We start from the raw sequence: 22,001 nt of genomic DNA, 5'->3' as shown, positions 1-22,001 counted from the left end.
ATACATCACATGCATATCATACACACATACACCATGCATGTGTACGTATGTGTATGTGACACACTCCCCTTTCCAGGTCGTTAGTCTACTCCACAACTGCTTAGCTTCAGCTGTCTTATAGCAGCTTCTAGACTATTCACAGGGATTGAACCCCAACATGTTGTGTTAAAAAAAGTCCAGCTCTAGGTATTACTGTGGGTTCTAGGCATGAGGTGAGTCTTTCTGCAACCACTTGACTCTTTGGGTGCTTCCAGACTGTCACTATTTTTGGCTAGGATTCAGTCACTTCCTGGCAGATTCAGACAGTGGCATAGCCTGGAGGGGGGCTGGTCGCCCTGAGCGCATTTTCTGAAGGATGCTTGACTAGGTGCCCCTGCAACAGCCTCCCATCAGAGCCTGACTCTGGAGCTGCGGAGGCAGCTTCCTTTTGTGCAGCTCCACTTCCGGCTCAGGGGAAAAACAATGCTGTCCAAAGTTGTAAAGACTACGGAGAGAATAATTGGGTGCACTCTTCCCACCTTGGATCAAATCTATGCTTCCAGGTGCCATAAGAAAGCTGCAGAGATAGTGCAGGATAGTGCACACCCCGGAAATGATCTCTTTCAGCTTCTCCCTTCTGGAAGAAGGTACAGGGTTATAAAGACTAGGACTAGCTGCCTGAGAAACAGTTTCTATCCAAATGCAATTTTAGTTTTAAACGCAGTGTAAGGTAGTGTAACGGGGTGAGCTCCCATTGCTCGGTCCCTGCTCCTGCCAACCTAGCAGTTCAAAAGCACGTCAAAGTGCAAGTAGATAAATAGGTACCACTCTGGCAGGAAGGTTAACGGCGTTTCCGTGCGCTGCTCTGGTTGGCCAGAAGCGGCTTAGTCATGCTGGCCACATGACCCAGAAGCTGTACGCTGGCTCCCTCGGCCAGTAAAGCGAGATGAGGGCCGCAACCCCAGAGTCGGCCACGACTGGACCTAATGGTCAGGGGTCCCTTTAAGGTAGTCTCTATGGGAGTATATTGTATTCAATTATGGGGGTATCAGAGTTTTTAGGGGCTAACCAGGCTGGGATAGTTGGGATAGCAGGCTTGTTGGTTTTTGAATGTCTGATGTAGATTTTTTTCAATTTCGTTGTTCTGTATGGGACAATGACAATAAAGATTATTGTATCGTATCGTATTGTACCTCTGACCCGGGGGTGAAGTGGAGAGTCGGTGGCAGAGAGCTGCCGCCCCTCGCCTGGGTTGGGGTACATGCAGCTACACAGCAGCGGAGAGAGGCTTCGGGTGCGTAAGGCACCCAGCCATGCCTCCTCCATCTCCCAGGTCAAGCCTGGCCCAAGGGGCAGAGAGAAGTTGCGGGCACACAATGTGCACAGCCATGGGTCCTCCATCCCCTGGGTCAAGCCTGGCCGGGGAGGTGGGGTGGGGGAGGCTGCGGGTGCACAAGTGAGAATGCAAGGCAAGCTGTAGCCAGCTCTCTCTGTGCCCTGCCCCCCTCAGGGGCGTTCCCTGGCCCCGGGTGGTGTTTGGACATTCTCCACCACTGGATTCAAGTTGATAGTTGATTTGGTGGTCTTGCATGACAAACCCACTTCAAAAACTTTTTGCAATAAGGAAAGTGTCAGGAAAATGCACTGGAATGTGTGGGATAACAATGTCACCTAACCTCCCTGCAATCAGAGCAGAATGAATTTTCAATAAATAGCCGGTGTTGTTTTATGCAAACAAACCTGGATGAACATTCGGTAAACAGATGTACAAGCAACTGCAGGAAGTTGCCAATGCTGCTCTCATTATTCTTTTCTATCAAAAGAAGTGAGATCACGAATGCAGCAAGCCATGCTGCTCCAGGGAGAGTGCAGACAATATTTCTCTTTCTGCATTGAGAATGGTTGGGAAAGGAGTGTTTGAGTAGACTGCGGAGCCATGCTTCCCCTCACCTCCAAGGCCAGTGTTATGTACTGAAGTTCTCACCCTGGGCCAGCAGGGGGATACTGTAGATAGTTATGCAAATGAAGGATCGAAAGTGACGTTCAGTGATTGGATAGTTTTAGAAAGTTGTTACAGTAACAAGGTACTGGAGCTCTATATAAGCAGGCTGACTGAGCCCTTAAGTTCAGTTCTGTTCTGGCTTCTGAATAAACAAGAGCTGTTTGAAGAATCGCTGTGTCGTCTGATATGTTCACCCGCAACTTAACAGCCAGCACACTGAGCAAGAAATGTGGGAAGATGTTTCTGCCTGTTCCCTTTCCTTACCAGCCAGTATTAAATAACTCTTTTGCTTCTTTCCCATCTCGCACCCTGCAGTATGAGCCGCGGGGTGTAACCTGCCGAGATCCCGTGAATGAGTGTGACATCCCTGAAACCTGCACAGGTGACTCCAGCCAGGTGAGATGGGCAAGTTACCAGGCAAAGATCTGATCAGGAGGATCAGGAAGATGCACTTCAGGGTTCCAGTCAAACCACCTCCCTTTTGAACACCAGGAGATACCTCCTGCACCCCCAAGATCTGATTCTCTCGGGCTTTAATTTCCAAAATGAGATGCACATGAGCCAAATTCTGGCAGGAAGCTCTCAAGCTAATCTGGATGCCCTATCCTCCAATCCTAGCTATGTGGAGAACTGGTTAATTTAGTGACTCTTGAGCTGTGAAGAATCTTGTCTTGTTCTATATTGAATATTTATGTTTGTCTTTCCCCTCTCTCTGTATTTTTTTCTTTGCTCCATAGTGCCCACCCAATTTGCACAAGCAGGATGGCTATTTTTGTGACAATGAACAGGTAAGGTTGGTATCTCAGCTTCGCACTTGGGTGGGATATCCCTGGCATTACTGCCAGTGAGGGGCATAGCTGCACCCATAGTCAGTTGCATCCATGTGCCTTTGCCATGCGCAGGCTGGACAAACCCTGGTCAGTTCCAGCACCAGGGAAGGAAAGCAAGGGAATGAATGTATGGTTAAAGCTGTTGCACCCACTGCCAGAGAAGTGTGCCTGTGCCTTTTAAGGGTTGCATAGCGGGTGGAAATTCTGCTAGGCACAATTTCTCCTAGCAGTGCACCACTGTGATAGGGGAAAGCCAGCTTTGGTGAAATATTCACTTATAGGCAATTCAGAAAAGTACAAAAGTCATCTCAGTGTAGAGACTGACACAGCCCACAGAAGGAGCTCACTGCTAGCTTCTGTTAGAAATAATAATGTCTCATAGAATGGAGAGGGAAACCGTATCTTTGTAGAGTGGCCATATATTGCACGGCTTGAGAGTAGGGAGGAAATCAAGAGTGTGATGAGTCGTCCCCTGAGCATGATGCAGCTTGCATCTGATTGTTATATTATCAGACGAAACTGATCAGCAGGACAGACCTTTATTTGTGTCTACTCCCTTCTGCTCTGAAAGCAGCAAGCTTTTCATGCTGGCCAGGCTCCCAGTGTGTTAAGATTTCCTGGGAATGCAGCTTCTTGTCTCCCTACCCATTAATTTATGCTAAAGGAAGTTACATTGGCTCCAAATATGGAGAAAGGGAAATTGCTTGGGGAAATTCTAGTTTATTCATAGCGACCCCAAATTATCCAGACCTCTGCTCTGTAGAATAGCTACTCTATGCGACCTTAGTACTGCAGAGACCTGAGGAGGTGAATCTGCACTCCCAGGCCCCATACATTAGAGCCTTCTATTTGTCCACGGAGGCATATGATCAAGTGAGGATCTTGTGAATCTCTAACAACTCTGACTTTCTCCTGCGCAGGGCCGGTGCTATGGAGGCCGTTGTAAAACCAGGGACCGCCAGTGCAGTGCATTGTGGGATCGTGGTAAGTCGTGCTCTTGGTCACTCAGATGGGTGGGGGATGCTGTAGCGAAGCCTGGTTTCATGTTGCCACTACGTCCCCATAACATCAGTGGGTGATGTATGCTGGCAAAAGGGAGGCACTAATGGCAGTGTTCTCGAAGCTACAAACATGAGTCTGACCAAACTGCGGGAGGCAGTGGAAGACAGGAGTGCCTGGCGTGCTCCGGTCCATGGGGTCACGAAGAGTCGGACATGACTAAACGACTAAACAACAACAATGGCCGGGGAGGATGTGCAGGTAGAACTGCTTTGCTCCTGTTTTCCCAATGATGTGCATTGCTGCTGCTTACCAAGATGGGGAAGCACAGGGCACTGGGAGCTTTGGTGTGGTGTGGGTGCAGCAGTAGGACCCATCCCTTCCTGCCGGTGTGCCTGCATCACACCAAACTCCCCATCTCTGTAAGTGACAGCAATACGCAGCTTTGGGAAGACAGAACAGCCACCCTACCTGCATAACCCCACCAGGTTCTCTTCCTGAAGGCTCTTCCTGTGGCTTTAAAAGGAGCAGGGCAAGGAGGATGTATGCAGCTGTATCACCTCTCATTTTGATACCCACTCTCTTGCCCCACTGCTCTTTTGCTGGCGGTGGGGTACAACTAGGGTGAGAGGCATATTGTTTGAGTTCTGGCCAGGAGGTTATAGACCTAGCAACCTTAGCTGGAGGTGGTTAATGGCTTGAGTCAATGAGGGACAACATAAGATGATCCTGCGGCCATGCCAAGGGCTGAAAGCAGTAGCGTAGCGTGGGGGGTGCAGGGGGGGCCGGCAGCACCGGGCGCAACATCTAGGGGTTAGGGTTAGGGGGCGCAAATCCACGGGTTAGGGGGCGCAAATCCACGGGTTAGGGGGTGCAAATTACTTTCCTTGCCCCGGGTGCTGACAACCCACGCTACGCCACTGGCTGAAAGGCTGATGAGGGTTCAGCACCAGCAAAATCACTGATGAACAGATAGCAGCATCTTCAGCCTTCCCTGTCATTGCCCTCCCAAGAGATGCTAACATGCAAAATTTAATTGCGAGACAGAGGGAGAGAGAGAGTCTTCAAACTCGTCCACCTATAGGCTAGTTTCTCAGTGATACCCAGCCAATCTCTTTCTCTGGCTGGCTCTGATTCCATCTTGTATCCTGATTTTTCCAGTGCCAAGTCAAGAGCAGAGGGCAAGGGCTTTGCAGCATTTCACAACATTAGTCTAATGAAATAGTCGGGGCTACACCACAGCTAAAGACCAGACATGCTGTTCTTGTTTGGCACGATGTAAGAGGGGCTTAATTTGTAGTTAACAGTCTGGGTTGCTTAAGTTGGATGCTCTCTGAAACTGGCACTGACTTGCAAAAAAAGCTTTGTACCAAGATGTCCTTAGAAGGCCTCCAATGGACTTGCAAGCTTGGTATACCGTAGTCCAGCTCCTTGTCCGATCACAGACCTATCCACTAGTAGCCTCACTTAGGTTAACGCTTGCAATCCAGATCACAGTTCACAACATGCAGAGGTGACTGAGGACCAAATGCCCCTGAATGACTCAAGCTGCTGATTTAGACCAGTAAGTGCTGTATCCTAAGAGTTGTCCAAAATCATTGATGAGAACTTTCAAGGTAGGGATAGATCATTCTGGGTTTGTAACAAAGAGGAACGTCGAAACAAAATAAAAAAACTCCTTCCAGTAGCACCTTAGAGACCAACTAAGTTTGTTATTGGTATGAGCTTTCGTGTGCATGCACACTTATTCAGATACCACACGAAAACTCATACCAATAACAAACTTAGTTGGTCTCTAAGGTGCTACTGGAAGGAGTTTTTTTATTTTGTTTTGACTACGGCAGACCAACACAGCTACCTACCTGTAACTAGAAAGAGGAACGTGTCATCCACAAATAAGGCGATTAAATTCCCTGGGATTCCATACATTCCAAACCCTGGTTTTCCAAATTGTGAAAGTGGAGAAGGGCAGAGCGAAGAAAGCAGCATCTTGACCTCAGTCGCTACAATAGTGGCAGCAAAATATACTGTCATAATCTGGTTAAACTGTGGACTATTCAGTTATGAAGGTTTGCCTCTCCGAGTGTAAAACTAAAACCCCAGATACCCAACCTGCTTTGCATTTGTCCTGCTGTTGTTACATTGGGATCTTAGGATACTAGCAACATTTTTGGACGAGTAATATAAGTAATATAAACCCCAAGGCCTCACCAGCTTTGAGTCTGGTAAAAAGTTGCGTTCCAAGGGCTGGGTCCATGGAGATCTTCCCAGTGTCACAGGAATAACTGAGTACTGTACTGCAAACTGCCGGTCATCTGAAGGCACCAGCGCCACCTTCAGACCTATGGTAGAATTACACCCTTCCTTGCAAAAAATTTTTGAAGCAAAACCCCCCAGGGTCCTGATGAGCAGCTGTTCAGAAGAGTAGCTCTGTAGAGAATGTAATGCTGGGCCAGGGAAGTATGGCGTCTATGTGTGTTATGTTCTCTGGTGTGTCATACCTCCCTCTTCTTTTCCTCCCTGGGACTCCAGCTTCAGCTGAAAGGTTTTGCTACGAGAAGCTGAATGTTGAAGGCACTGAGCGAGGGAATTGTGGGCGCGAGGGGAACCGCTGGGTGCCCTGCATCAAGCAGTGAGTAATCTCAGATTTCACCCTTTCCCAGAATGCACTGTGTCCCCTTCCTACAATGCACAGCACCAGACCACCACACTACCGCAGCCGACAAGCTGGTGCAAAATCCCTTCTTTACGTAGCTTATCTGGTTCTTTCTCCTCCCCCTGCACTCAGAGACGTGTTGTGTGGATACCTCCTCTGCGCCAACGTGACAGGCTCTCCGCGTATGGGCGAACTTCTTGGTGAGATCACCACCATGACTTTCTATCACCAGAAGCGTTACGTTGACTGCAGGTTAGTGGAGCCTCACAATCTAGATCCATCTGCTGTGGGGGGAGGGTTAAACACTTCCTCCCCGGTGTTCTTTTCTCAGCAAATTAGCAAAGTCTGGCTGGCAGAGTGCTGCAGGCACACCACCACAGCTTCCATGTGGATTGCAGGTGTCTCTCACAGTACATCATGAGATGCAGCAACAGGAATTGTGAAAAGAAGTTGCTGGTAGGCTCCTCTCCCTCCCCCATTATCTCCACCAGCATTGTAATTATAGAGCCTTGTCTCTTTCGTGTGTGGGAGCAATGAAGTATTCCACCCACACAGTGGAACTATTCTTTTCCTCTCCTAGGGGCGGCCATGTTCAACTTGTGGATGGCACGGATGTGAGCTACGTGGAAGACGGGACGCCCTGTGGACCCAGCATGCTGTGTCTTGACCACAAATGCCTTCCTGTATCCGCCTTTAACTTCAGCACCTGTCCAGGCAGCTGGGGTGGCCAGATCTGCTTTGACCACGGGGTACAACTTGCGAACAAGTGCCTTTGCTCTTAGCATATGCTTAGCAGTACGGTCTGCACAGAGGCAAATATTGAGCCATCTGCTCCAGTTTCCTCCAGGGGCCAAGTCTTGGGGACAATGATTTTGAAACTGGAGGGTTGAGAGGGAGCCTCCTTTAGCCTTTTCTGAAGTTGGAAAGTATGGATCAAAATGGATGTCATCATGACCCAGTCCATACGTTTAATAATTACGTTCTATGAGTGTAATGTGGTGTATTACATGATGGCAAAATCGAAAGTGATGGATGCATTTAATTTATTTGAGAATAATCTCATTCAGAAATGGTCTCTCCCCGCCATGGGGAAAAGGCTAGAAAACAATGCTTTGGCTTCTTTTTTAATGTGGTTGGGGGATTTAAATTTGTTTTTCCCATTTCATCTTGTAACTGTGTCCATGCCACCATAGGGGAAAGCAACTTGCTTCTTCCGAAAGCAGCCCAAGTGGGCATTTTTAGGATACTAACCAAACATCAGAAGAACATCTTCAAGGACCAAAGCATGCAGCTTCTTTGTTGGTTATAGGTCTGCAGCAATGAGGGCCAATGCATCTGCTATCCTGACTGGACAGGAAAGGACTGCAGTGTCTATGACCCCATCCCAGATCCAAAGCCCACAGGGGAGACAGAAAAGTACAAGGGTAAGTTTGCAGGTCGAGATTCTCTTAAAGGTGACCAGAACCTTATCTCATGCACTTGCAAATCAAAATTGCAAATGTGGTGGTCCTTAGACCAACATGAGGTCATAGCAGAGACCCTCCTCTGTGTTCTCTCTGAAGATCCCAAAGCCCTTTCTCGAATCTGCTGTTGTCTTCCACATGCCTTGTTTTATTTATCATATTCTAAATTAAGGGAGGAATACAAAAACATCAAACCTGTGGGAGAAACCTGAGTACATATTGAAATTGAAATACTTTATTGTCACTTGTACAACTTGTAAACAGTGAGATTACACGAGCACCCCCCACTCAGCTCTCTTAGTCTTAATTCCCCTTGTTTACTGACGCACACCCACCAAACCCGAAAGTCAGTTGCCCTGTTGTTATCTTTTCATTCAGCAGCCTAACAGTGCATGGATAGAAGCTGTTCTTTACCCTGTTGGTGTGACTAATCATGCTTCTATATCTTCTGCCCGAGGGCAAGAGATCAAGAAAGTGCCGGCCAGGGTGTGAATCATCCCTGAGAATTTTCCTCACTCTCCTGAGGCAACGTTCTTCCGCTATTTCATCCAGTGGATTCACGGGACAGCCCATAATACCTTGTGCTGTATTCACCACCCTCTGTAGGCACTTCCTATCAGATGATGTCAAACTAGCATACCACACCGTGATGCAGTATGAAAGGACACTTTCTATTGTTGACCCGTAGAAGGAGGTCATCACTCTGGTTCTTTTCTCCCACAGCTGTTTTTGGAAGACTGTCCCAGAATCATGCAGCTTCAGTTCTTTGAAAGCCACCTCTTATTTTGCTTGTCAATCTAAATGCTCAGATTAAAGCCAAGCGTTCTTACACCCACCATTTTCTTTAAGCCTGCATTTCTCTCTTATCAGGTCAGACTGCCTCCCCCCTCTTTCTGATTCAGGCCCTACCTAATCCGGGCTCTGTCAGTCAAGTACCCATATTGTTGGACCTCCCCTTTTCATAGGAACATGGGGAGAAGCTGCCTTATACTGAATCTGAACATTAGTCCATCTAACTCAGTATTGTCTACATGGATTGGCAGCATATCTCCTGGATTTCAGACTGAGGACTCTCCCAGCTCTACTTGGAGATGCTGGTGATTTAAATGAGGACCTTCTATATGCAAGGCAAATGTTCTGCCATTCACCTATGGTTGTAACCTCACAATACGTACAGTGGTGCCTCGCAAGACGAAAAAAATCCGTTCTGTGCTTCTCTTCGTCTAGCGGTTTTTTCATCTTGTGAAGCAAGCCCATTGACGGACTAGCGGATTAGCGCTATTAGCAGCTTTTAGCGGCTTATCTGCTGATCGGATCAGCTGATAAGCGGCTTAGCGGCTTAGAAAAAGGGGGGGAAAGGGGAAAAAACCAGCAGGAACTCGCAAGACATTGTCGTCTTGCGAAGCAAGCCCATAGGAAATTCGTTTTGCAAAGCACCTCCAAAACGGAAAACTCTTTCGTCTAGCGAGTTTTCCGTCTTGCGAGGCATTCGTCTTGCGGGGCACCACTGTATATATATATTTTTGTCCCCTCTTCCTCTGCAGGTCCCAGCGGAACCAACATCATCATTGGCTCCATCGCTGGAGCAATCCTGGTGGCGGCTATCGTCCTGGGCGGCACCGGATGGGGATTTAAGTAAGCAGCGTGGACTTGCGCATGCTGTGCCGTTCAAATAGTGCTCCCCTGCACTGTTTTGCCTGGGGGGGAGCTCTCTCGCATGTTCTGCTCCAGGTGCCCTTTGCAGTGAGCTCCTTTGGTGCCTGCACTCAGCTCTGGGGAAGGGGGGGGCGTTGAGCTGAGGCATGTCCCACCCCCCTACCAAGTTCAGCTTTTGCCCTTTTTCTCAGGGTGGATTCATACGACCACGGTTTTCCAGTGGCCTTGTTGTGGAAAGGCCACTTGCTAACTCCTTCACTTGGTAGTGTAGGGAAGGTACGGCGCATTCCTGGGGGTGGTCTGGACATTTGCCTGGACTGGAGACGGATCGGTCTTACCTGATGGATCGACACCCTGTGGCCAGTTCCTTCTCTGCAGAACCTTCAGTCAGAAAAGGAGGAGCCGGGGATTGATCTGCGAGCCTGGTTAAGACTCCTCCCCTGCCCTTCAGGAGACTCCTCAACCATCCCAGGAAGTAGCTGTCGGTGCAAGGGGAAGGGTGGCAAAGGAAGGTTTGCCCATGGGGCTTATTGCCATTCAAAATGGGGTGCCGACTGGTAGTCTGTATCCACCCTCAGACAGATAGGGGTTGGCTGCAGCAGGGAAATGTGACAAGCCTGGGCTGCAGGCTAAGGGAAAGCAGAGAAAGGCACCAAGCCTCGGAGAATATCAATTGATGGAGGCCTTTTTGACTCCACCTCCAGCCCAGTTGTGGCCGCAACTTTAGAGAGCGTTTCAGGTCTGCTCCTGAGCCCACTTGTCAGACTTACTCTTTAACCCTCAATGCATTTTGCACGGCGCATGTTATGGAGAACGGAAGGCACCCTCATGTGTAGAGAGCCACCCTGGGAGTGGTGGGGATGGGGGCGGACTGATGTGGTGAAGCCCAGCTCCCGATGCATGGGGGCACACCAGAGCAAAACGTTCACCATGTATGATGTGTTAAAATTGCTTTCCGGTGTTACTTTGCCACCTGTAAAGGCAGAATATGAATTGGTCTTAGGGAGCTTTCAAATGGAATCGGTTACCGGGCTGGGGTACACTGGTACAATTGCAGCTTTTGATATGCCATTAGCTTTCCCTCCTGAACCATTTCAGGCAGTTTGCCTGTACTTGCAGCAGCTGGAGCAGGATCTGTGTCCTGCCCCCGCATGAACATGGGCTTGTAGGAGTTTGGGAGGGCTGTAAGTGCTGTCATCTCCCACCCGAGTTCTTAAAAATCTGTCTTAGGAGTGTATGTACCTGCACACCTTTAACTGCCACCAGCATTGCTCTGAATTGGGGCCTTTGCATCCTCTTTAACCTCTGTCCATTGCCCTCTCACCTAACAAACCGGGCTTTTTCACCCAGTTGACCTGCAGCATATTACTGCGGGGGAAATTTGTGGGTCCAGCACCCTGTGGTTTTGCTTTGGGTAGAAGGGTCACTTGGCGTTGGGCAGTGGCGTAGCGTGGGGGGGCGGGGGGGGGCGCAGCATCTGGGGTTTAGGGTTAGGGGGTGCAAATCCACGGGTTAGGGGGCGCAAATTACTTGCCTTGCCCCGGGTGCTGACAACCCACGCTACGCCACTGGCGTTAGGTCATCTAGACATGGGCTTAGCTACAGATCACTGTCTGCTTTGGGAGGGTGGGGCTGTTTGGGGGGAAGCAGTTATTCAGCATTGGGGACTGGGGGTTAATGGCAGCATTCAGGAGGTGGACTGACCGGGGGGGGGGGGTGCTGCTGGTGGTGTTGGGGTAAACAAAGAATGTATTGGGGAGTCACACTCTTCCTCTCTGATCCACACCAGGCTCCCTGTTTGATGTTCTGCATGGACTGACACTTGCATGAGTGAAAGAGGAGTGTCTGAAATAACAGTCGCATGACTCAAAATACTGGCTTTAAGGAGATGGTGGCTGGAGGGAGGGGGTGTTGGCATGGAGGTGGGATGGGGGACAATAGAGTCCGGAAACTTGTGGCAGGTGCCATCCTCTACTAAGCAAATTCCGAAGGCACGAGCTGCAGGGACCTCAGAGTTGGCTCCTACAAAGTGAACTGTAACCCACTCAAACCCCCACCCCAAATCTCCCCCACCCACAAAAATAATTGCTGATATTTGTATGTTGTATGCGCCTGCCTGTCTACACTACTGCATTGGAAAGCAAGGCACAACAGACCCAGCCAAACTGCTGTTCTGGACGCTGGGATGAGGGAGAGAATGGGGAGGGGTGGAACGCCCTCTTGGCCCTCTGGTTTCTAGCTAAAATAGCTGACCACCTTCTCTCCAGGTCTGCAATTTCTTCTCTGGAATTACGAGCATCTTCAGGTCTCTCTCTAACACATTCCTCGGTTATATACTTCTCAAGCATTTTGAATTGTTGTTTTTCGGAGCTTTTCTTTTTTTCAAGGAGAATATGCCATGAGATGATCAAAATGTGCTTTGAGGAAAGGGTTGGTGGTCATATTCGGATTCTTTCCTTACTAGAACTATGGGGTGAAGGTGGCAAGAAAAAGAAAATGGTGTGCCTCAGCAGAGGGCTGAAGGAAACCATAAAACCTTTGCTGTGTGGGAAATCCCCTCTCCTTAATATAGTGGCAGCTTTGACCACATTTCTTCTGTTCTCCAATTGCTACCTGTTTTTAAGATGCTCCTTTAACTTGCTGCTGAGGGCTAGAAACATGCTTTAATAAGCTCATACCCAATATTAGAAATTCAGCGCAAACATTGACTTTGTACTTGAGGCCCTTGTGCGACTAACTTGTGTGCCGCAGGGGAGATCCCGGCGAATCTGTTCCTCCTTTCTTGGCCTTCCCAAGGCCCCTTTAAAGTTCCGGCAGGAGCTATGTCAGCTAAGAAGAATAGTGGTGGTAGATCTCTGCACAAAAGCTGTCCTGGATGGTAAGGAAGATGTTGCATGCGTGGCTGGGTTTTGCATTACCGACCATGGCATGCGGCACGAAGACTTGAGGCAGTTAGGCCACGGTGTACCCAGCTGAAGTTACCTGCTAACCCCCGTCCCCCTCTCTCTCTTTCCTTCTCTCTCCTCGGCTTGCAAAGGAACATTCGCAGAGGAAGGTATGATCCAGCTCAGCAGGGCATCTAAGCACCACCCCTTGCCGCCACCCCCTTCATCGCTCATCCCCTCCATCCCATCCTCCGCATCGCCTTCATCCCGCACTCCCTGCTTGCAATGATCGTGTGGGTGGCTGAACCAGCTCTCTTGCGGAGGCCCCTCTCGACCAAGAAGATCTCATCTGCGCCATCGCTTCTCTCCATGCATCCATCAGTGCCGGCATCAGCAACGCTTTGCTCTCCATTCCTTAGTTGGCTTGCGGGAGGAGGGCCTTTGGGCGATAAGCAAAAGGCACCTGGGCTTCTTCTCCCCAAATTGTAAGGCTTCAGCCATCTAACACAACAACAGGCCCTGCTCTCAAATATTGGATGATAATGTTGAGGTGCTTGATGTTAACCTTGGCCCTTGGTCTCTAAGGCCCATGTTTTGACATGCTACCTTTCCTTATCTGATGTGGTAAAGTCCCCATGAGAGGATTTTACCCCCCTTGGTTTCACTGTGAGGAGTTCTCATTTTGAGCGGGCCCTCATGGTGAAAGCAGGTATCATGAACTGTGTTTGTTCTTGGTATAAGCTTTCGTGTGCATGCACACTTCTTCAGATACACCTGTGTGTATCTGAAGAAGTGTGCATGCACACGAAAGCTTATACCAAGAACTAACTTAGTTGGTCTTTAAGGTGCTACAGGAAGGAATTTTTTTTAATTTTTTTATTTTGACTATGGCAGACCAACACGGCTACCCATCTGTGTTTGTTCTGACATGGGAAAAAGGGCTCTACTTTCAGGAAACCCTGTGTTGACCTCTCCACCTCACCATTACATGTAAACCAACCACTGTATTTTCTGTGCTCCCCCCATTCTGTTAAATGAAAGGATATGCGCCATATTTTAGCACACATACAGGCCCTCGCATATTATACTGAGTATTTGCAGCCCTGAGATGTATTAAACCCGCCCAAGAAACCTACAAGATAAACCATTATTCCTGGAGAAACTGAGGCCAAGAGAGTGCAACTTGACTAAAGCAGTTTGTGAGTAGCAGATATTTAAACCCAGGGGCCCCGAGGCCCAATGCTGTAGCAATGAATGTCACACACATGTTTTCCTGCCTATATAGATACCTGTGTTTGTGCATACACACTTGCCCTGAGTATATAATTACCTGTGGGATATGGGGACCAGGGCCTTTTGCGTGTCCCTAAAGTTAGCCTAAAGATTCTGTGTATGGCTCGGACTTCTCTGTCTGCCATGTATAGAATGTAAACCTTATATAAATATGGGTCTCGTCAGGACCCACACAGTTAGAAAAACTTCATCGCAACAAAATACACCACCTGGTCCAGCCAGGAAGTCTTTTAGCAGATTCGTTTGTAAAGTTGTACAGTGGTACCTCGGGTTACATACACTTCAGGTTACATATGCTTCAGGTTACAGACTCCGCTAACCCAGAAATAGTGCTTCAGGTTAAGAACTTTGCTTCAGAATAAGAACAGAAATCGTGCTCCGGTGGCAGCAGGAGGCCCAATTAGCTAAAGTGGTGCTTCAGGTTAAGAACAGTTTCAGGTTAAGAACTGACCTCCGGAACGAATTAAGTACTTAACCCGAGGTACCACTGTAGTATGCTATAACTTACCATAGACCTAGACATAAGCAACAACAAAGGCCTAGTTCTTGCACACAGAAAGTAACGCAACTTGATCATATTGAATTGCAAGACGAGACTAATGTGATTCAATGCCCTCTATACAAAAAAAAAAGGAAATTTCCCTGCATTTAAAAAAACAAAAACAAGTTAGAGGAAAGGCTTGGCTTGAACAGTTAACCCTGACATACTAATATTCCATATGCACTCAAAGGGGTATGGAGCAGTATGCAGAACTGGACCCTAAGTTGCAGTATTCAGGTATTACAAGGACTGATGGCTAAGTGCTCATTAGTATTCCCTACCACGGTAGGTGGCAAATTTGGACCTTTGAACATATCACAAAAGCCAGTGATAGCCAAAGAAGGTCTTCTTTTAAGTCAGTATGATTACCTCGCCCATTAACATTCACATAGGAACAAGCTCTCACATCTGGCAACTCGTGATTTCCCTTTCTGAAAAACCATGAATATCACTTGGAACCTGGTACCACCCTAATGGGGAGAAGAGATCTGCCCCTGCTGTGTGCTATAAGAGACACATCCATGCTTATCTTCTGCTGTCCATCCATTGTGTATTATTTTTGTGAATGTGACCTGGCAATCTCCCTTGGCATTCCTCTCATTTCATGGCTTCATTGTTCTTTGGAAGTTTAAAAGAGCCAGGAGTTTGGGAACTAGGGGTGGAGACTGTCCTCTGTGGGTGGAGACTGAGCTGGAACAGATTCACACAAATATTAGGTTGAACAAGGTAATGATGTGATTAAGTGCTTTTTCATTCAGCATAGTAAGGTAAAGGGACCCCTGACCATTAGGTCCAGTTGTGGCCGACTCTGGGGTTGTGGCGCTCATCTCGCTTTATTGGCCGAGGGAGGTGGCGTACAGCTTCTGGGTCGTGGTCAGCATAACTAAGCCGCTTCTGGCAAACCAGAGCAGCGCACGGAAACGCCGTTTACCTTCCCGCCAGAGTGGTACCTATTTATCTACTTGCACTTTGACGTGCTTTCGAACTGCTAGGTTGGCAGGAGCAGGGACTGAGCAACGGGAGCTCACCCTGTCACGGGGATTCGAACCACTGACCACCTGATCGGCAAGTCCTGGGCGCTCTGGTTTAACCCACAGTGCCACCCACGTCCCTTTTCAGCATAGTAGAGAGGTAAAAAACCCACCATGTTATACGTTGTGGCAATGCGGCTCTTGTTTCAACTGCTAGCACCCAGTCATGGAACATGTCAAGTAGTAAAAAAAGGAATGCACCAATGGCCACATGCAAAGTTCATTCATTTCATGGAATCGTAGAGTTGGAAGAATTAGATGAGTCTATGTCCCCAGCAGTTATCTAGTCCAGCCCCCTGCAATGCAAAAATCTCAGCTAAAGCATCCATGACAGGTGGCCAAACTACCACTAGTTAAAAACCTCCAAGGAAGGAGAGTCCATAACCTCCCGAGGGAGACCGTACCACTGTGAAACAGCTCTTACCGTCAAAGTTCTTCCTGAAGTCTAGTCCGAATCTTCTTTCTCATGACTTGAAGTCATTGGTTCGAGTCCTACCCTCAAGAGCAGGAGAAAACAAGCTTGTTCCCTCTTCCACAGCCTATATATATTTATTTTCTTACATTTCTGTCCCACCTTATTTTGCATCATGGAGCCAAATGAATATACATGAATATAGCACATGCCCAAAGGCACATGTTGGATTATTAGGGAGGACTTTCAGGAAACTTTGAGCACGCGCATCGGAACCTGTGTGATAATTTGTAGTCATATCACATTGTAAATAAGTTTTATTATTATATGGATATTGAATCGATGCTGCCATCTGCCCCGATTAGGGTGCTGCCTTTATTATTTGCAGGGCTTAATTGACAGGCAGAAATTCAATAGGCGCAGCCTTTAGCACGAAGCGGTGAAACTGAACCTGCTGAACGAATGTCCCTGTCATGACTACCATTAAATGCACAGGAGCCCTGCCAGGCAGTGGTGCATTTGGAACAGGACTTTAGGGTAGAGGTCCAAGGGCTAACGCTGCAAAAGGCCCCCAAAATACAGTGAAGTGGAGCACACTACCATCTAAAACATGGGTTGGCAAACTAAGGTCCGCGGGCCGGATCAGGCCCAATTGCCATCTAAATCCGACTAGCGGACAGTCTGGGAATCGCTGCGTGGATCACCAGTGCACACGTTCTTTCCCTCCCTCTCCCTCACACAGCGCCTCCTCTCTCCTCCTGGCTTCTCCCTGCCCTGCCTAGAGGAGGAAGGGGGCTGGGCTTTGTTGGTGCCAGCAGCAGCAGCAGGGCTCAAGCGGCCGCCATTTTAAGCAGCCCCTCTCTGGAGCCCTTTCACACGCCACTCATCATCCCGCCGCCACCAGCCCCTGCCGCTCACAAGACACAGGAGCCGCAGTTGGCTGAGTACCCCTCTTGAGCAGCCACCAGTTAAAGCAGCCCCTCTCCGGAGTCCCTTTGCGCACCGCTCATCATCCCTCGTTCATTTCCCCCCCCCCAAATATAGTCCAGCCCCCCACAAGGTCTGAGGAACAATGAACCGGCTCCCTGCTGGAAAAGTTTGAGGACCCCTGATCTAAAGAGCACACACACACATCCATATGAACATTAAGCCCAGAGTCTTAAGATTACTGCACCACAGCTGCCAGGAAAGAAAAGTGAGCGCCTTATCCACAATTTCTCCTGATCAGAGCAGGCAAAGGGGAGTATGTGGAAGGAGACTGTTCTGTGAGATATGCAGGACTTGGGAAATCTAGGGCTTTTAAAATATAATAATCCACACGTGTGTAGGGAATGCAAATCAGATTTGTATTTGTCACTTTGGTTACAGTAGCAATGAGTTTTCAATATATTATTTCCCCAACCACTCCCACAGTGTGTCTCCATGCTTTTGTGCTATAATTGCTGCACAATATCTCTCTCCTAAATTTAACATTTTGAAAATGTCAAAATTCAGGGTACAATCGGAGAATGCTTTCTAATCCCCAAAGGAATGAGCTTTGTGCGAGTTGCATAGCTGTGGCTGACAGACACAGAATCAATAAAATATGTGAAAGAAAGGTTAACTACGTTTTTAAAAAATGGTATACCAAATTCAGTTTTATAGGGGTACTTTAAAAGCAGAATGTGATTATGGACTTAAAACTAAATTTAAAGTTGACAGGAGTCCCCTGCACAGAAAATTAGCAGGTGACTCTCTGTCTGCCATGAAGATAAATGTTAGGCAAAGTGTCACCCACGTAATTTCTGTGAGTTAAAGGAGTGGAGGTGGTGATCTTGAATTCACTGTTTTGCATCCTGTGTTTCTAAATTCAACAACATACACAACAGAATATTACAAAACAAAAAATTAAAATAATAATTAGGGTGGTGGGTTGTTGTTGTTTTTTTGCAAATTTTAGACATTAAATATTCCCTCGAGAATTTTTATTCTGTTTAAAGCATACTAGCAGCAATAACCCCTTCTATAGAGTTAGAAAATAGATAATTGCACCTATTAGACTGAAACAGCTTAAGAGTAGATGCTTAACAATAAAATCCTATGTTAATTCAGAACTAAGGTATAGATGAATCAGTTTCAATTTCTGTTTATCATTTTCCCAGTCTTAAAAAATCAGTCCAACCCATTTTTGTTTCAGTTAGTGATTTTTTTAATATATAAAAAGCTTCCCTCAAAAATTGTCAGAACTTTTGCACGCATTTCTCCTAATAGACACATTTTTTTGAAAGTTATTTTGTCTAATGTAATGCTAAATTAGGAAAAATTGCTTGCAGTTTTTTAAATATACGGATTTGATGCATACGTGCCCCCTAATAGACACATTTTTATACAAATCTTTTTAGTTGGAGAACTGCCTCACAAAACGTTCAAATTTGGTAGCTCTGCTTCTGTTGGCATAGTTTCTGGACCTGTGAATTAGGGATATTTGCATTAAAATGCAGAGTGTACCAGATTTTCATCCCTGAGTCCCTCAAAGTTCAATGGACTTGTTCTGTTAGAAATGTGTTAACTGCAGTTGTAAATTACTAACAGTTTTAGAATTCTGAAATGGATGTCATTCTCTGCCTTGGGCCCATAATGGGAGAAGCGAAGAATTTCTGTTGTGGCAGAAATCTTGTACATGGTACAAGATAACTTGATTTCTTCCTATTTCCATAACACCTGCATTGGAAAAAAACAACTTGAATTTGTAAAATGGCAAATGGTGCTCATGGCAACAGCATTAATTAAAAAACCCCAAGACAATCCCTTTGCCAACTCCTGTCCCCTATCAAGGCAAAATCTAATATTTGCTGGTATCACCAAACCAGCAGAGGGGCCCACTGCCCTGACGCTTCCACTATTTTCACTTTCTCCAGCTGTTTTTGGACTACAACTCCCATCATCCCTAGCTAGCAAGACCAGTGGTCAGGGATGATGGGAATTGTAGTCCGAAAGCAGCTGGAGACCCAAGTTTGGGAAACACTGATCTAAAATGTGTGAGAATTGCCAGAATTTGCACATCCCAGTTCAAGGGCCCAATGAGAGTGCATTGCTTGAAGTCCCCACAATCTTGGCGTCAGCATTGTGGGTTGGGAAGCAGTGAATCATGAAAATGGTGGTTAGGTGAAGCCCTCGTTGGTGACCCAATGTCAAAAATAGGCCCCCTTTGTACAGGCTGGGTGAATCCTATTTATCACAAAGGCATTTCAGAGCATTGCCAGACATTCAAACCGACTTTGGGAGTTCTGTTTCTGTAATAATAATAATTATTATTATTATTATTTATAATTTGTACCCCGCCCATCTGGCTGGGTTTCCCCAGCCACTCTGGGCGGCTTCCACAAAGACCAAAAATACACTAAGATGTCACACATTAAAAACTTCCCTGAACAGGGCTGCCTTAAGATGTCTTCTAAATGTCAGGCAGTTGTTTATCTCTTTGACATCTGATGGGAGGGCGTTCCACAGGGTGGGCGCCACTACCGAGCAGACCCCTGCCCTGTTCCCTGTAGCTTTGCTTCTCGCAATGAGGGAACCGCCAGAAGGCCCTCGACACTGGACCTCAGCGTCTGGGCAGAATGATGGGGGTGGAGACGCTCCTTCAGATATACTGGGCCAAGGCCATTTAGGGCTTTAAAGGTCAATACCAACACACTGCAAATGTGAATTGTACACGGGTTAGAATGTACATTCAGCTGAAAAATGGCTCTGCTGGCTTTCCGTTACGTATTAATGACATTTATGCAGGCACCCAACTTACACAAGAGTATTCTCTGTGTCAGTGTCTGCAGATCTGCACTGTAACAAGTTGTGGTGTTATGCTTAAGAAGACCAGCGCCAACAGTCTTGTCCTTCCCATCTCTCCTTCCCATCCCAAAGTATGAAACAGTGGGACCTAGACTTCAGTGTTCAGCAAGCACACCACAAAAAGGCATCTCTCCAAATCAATGCAGCCTCGGGTGCAATTGGGGAACGTTGAATAAAAATAGGGGGGAGGTGGAAGCATAAAGAAGAAAGAAGACATTTTTGAAAAACTGTTTGTACATGTTGCATCTGTTGCATAATGATGCTTACTGCCAGGTTAGGTGCTGAGGAAACTCAGCCAGATAAATAAATAATAATAAATTATTATTATTATTATCCAGCAGTCATGCTGGAGGTGAGGGGTTTTCCTGGGCTTGGGTCAACCCTTTTCAGCTTCACCCAGGCTGTGGGAAAGTGGAGAGCAGTGAAACAACAATAACAGGACCAATTCTATCCTGTCAAATCCCTTCTTGCCCCTAGCCTTTGCTGGAAACTCCTTCTCTTCTCACTCATGAGGTTACAGCTAGAGGAATGATGCTGGGGAAATGGATCACAGCTTGTCTGCCTAGTTGGCCAATGGAAGGCAAGCTGCGACACTGTCCTCACCCCATTGATTAAAGAAGGTAGATTTCCACGGGGTGCTGAGTAATTTTTTTCTGTAAAAGGGGTGGTAGAGCAAATAAGTTTGGGAACCTCCGCTCCAGATGCTTCAGTCATGTACCAATGAATGAGAGGGAACACATCTGGCTCTTTTAACCTTGCTGAGGAATCACCGCCATTACTTTAGATTGCATTCCTTTACTTGCCACTAAAATTACCCCCCCTTGCTTCTGTGTTTCAGGTCGGGAGGGGCTTAGCCCCAGCTCATAACCCTGATCTTTGTGCTGCTGCTCTGGGTCTGTATACTCACCATAGGGTGGGGAGGAAGGTAAAAAACCCCTCCTTTCCTCTTCCTGGCCAGCAGATAACCAACATCCCAAGCCACCAAGTCTTCCATTGCCTCCTGGACGGACATGGGCAGGAGAAGCGCCCTCCTTTGGAGGGGCAACTTGCACTGCACTGCCTCGCACTGTGGGAGCAGCTCCCCACGGATGACCCTTGCCAAGGGCACCGTGTCACGACTTCTCGCGACCTTTCCTGGGGAAAAGGGCCAGAAAGGGATGCTACTTCACAGGTCTACAAGCGTGCCTCACTTTGCTAATCCCACCAAGGAATGTACCATGTTGGATCCACCAAAAAGCCACGCAACACGGGGGCACAGCAATGCTCCTCTCCTCAGCTAGTTCTGTGCCTGGAAGACGCACTGCTCCCTTTCCCATGGAGCGGAAATCAAGCATTTGGGGTGTGTGAGGACAGTTGGGGTGTGTTTTCTTCCACACGTTTTCACATGTATGAATGCCACGGTAGTCCTAATATTCTCTGCCCCCCCTTTTTTTTGGTTCCTGGAGAGGTGCTTCCCACAGCAACACAAAACTGCTCCTGGGTGGACTAGGAGGCTAGATCCCCTTTTGATCTTTTTAATGCCCACAAGCTCACCACCAGAGGTGCCAGGTTGTCCCCAAGATGTCGGGGTGGGGCCTCGCCCGCATGTGATGTTGGAGAGAAATAAGCCTCTACTTTTAATTCTGTTCCACTCAGCAGAAGGAGCAGGTGGGGTTCCAAAACTCAACAGGGCTGGCTCACCACATTGCCATAAAAAGGGAACCGCCCATTCAGTTTGGAGCCTAAATTTACTTCAGATGTTGTTGGACTACAGTTCATAATCATTGGCCATGCTCGCTGGCACCCATGGGAGCTGAAGTCTAGCAATAGCTGAGGGGGCATAGGGTCCCCAACCCTAGTAGAAAGGAAGTTACTGCAGCTGTAGAGTGTTCGCACTCAAATGCCTCTCTATAAACAGGGAATGATATGTTAAACCCTCCCAGTTGAAAATTACAGCCCTATTAAGAGAATAGTAACTTGTTGAGGCTAATAATCCTCTACAGTTCTCCGCAAAGATCCCTCCCTCCAACAGCAGGCAGAAAAGGCTGCTAACACCTGCAACAGGTTCAGAATAAGCCCTGGCCTTCCCTGCGATGGTGTCTGGGTTGTACCATGGCAGGTGGGCTCTTGCGTGAGGACGGGCTGCTCCCCCTGCAGTTTTAAATAACTTCCAACAATACTTCCCTGATCTGATTTGGGGATCCATGAAAAAAAACCTGTGGGAACTCCAAATGTGGATCTCTCAACATTTCATCTAATTTGGCCAGTCTTGGGCAGGAACTATCTGACCTCCTAGCCATATGCAAGACCACCCTCATGCTGGTGTCTCTCAGTAGGGCCTTTTCAGATTTCAGTAGGGGTGAGGAAGAGGTAGGGGTGAGGAAGAGAATAAGAGGGATGAGATTCAGCAGGATCCAGATCCCGACTCTTGAATGCTTTCAAGGATA

General features: G+C 47.6%; 1 protein-coding gene across 7 annotated transcripts in view; it reads left to right on the top strand.

Moving 5' to 3' along the window:
- Positions 1–22,001, top strand: part of ADAM11 (ADAM metallopeptidase domain 11) — a gene marked incomplete at its 3' end in the record, with an annotated part of 82,535 nt that overhangs the window by 58,873 nt on the left and 1,661 nt on the right. For 3 of the 7 annotated variants that reach the window (XM_081166282.1, XM_081166281.1, XM_081166286.1), the window contains 9 exons: positions 2,297–2,377; positions 2,719–2,769; positions 3,732–3,795; positions 6,343–6,442; positions 6,599–6,718; positions 7,047–7,215; positions 7,776–7,890; positions 9,474–9,564; positions 12,623–12,912. In XM_081166282.1, the coding sequence (XP_081022408.1) occupies positions 2,297–2,377; positions 2,719–2,769; positions 3,732–3,795; positions 6,343–6,442; positions 6,599–6,718; positions 7,047–7,215; positions 7,776–7,890; positions 9,474–9,564; positions 12,623–12,668 (837 nt within the window). Of the gene's footprint in view, positions 1–2,296; positions 2,378–2,718; positions 2,770–3,731; positions 3,796–6,342; positions 6,443–6,598; positions 6,719–7,046; positions 7,216–7,775; positions 7,891–9,473; positions 9,569–12,622; positions 12,913–20,413; positions 20,934–22,001 lie in introns of those variants that run through there. The other 4 variants (XM_081166284.1, XM_081166283.1, XR_014001261.1 and 1 more) reach the window with 3 other exon arrangements.

The sequence above is a fragment of the Podarcis bocagei genome, assembly GCF_964188305.1.
Source record: "Podarcis bocagei genome assembly, chromosome: 13".
NCBI classification, from domain to species: Eukaryota; Metazoa; Chordata; class Lepidosauria; order Squamata; family Lacertidae; genus Podarcis; species Podarcis bocagei.
This window is presented reverse-complemented; position numbering and strand designations above follow the sequence as displayed.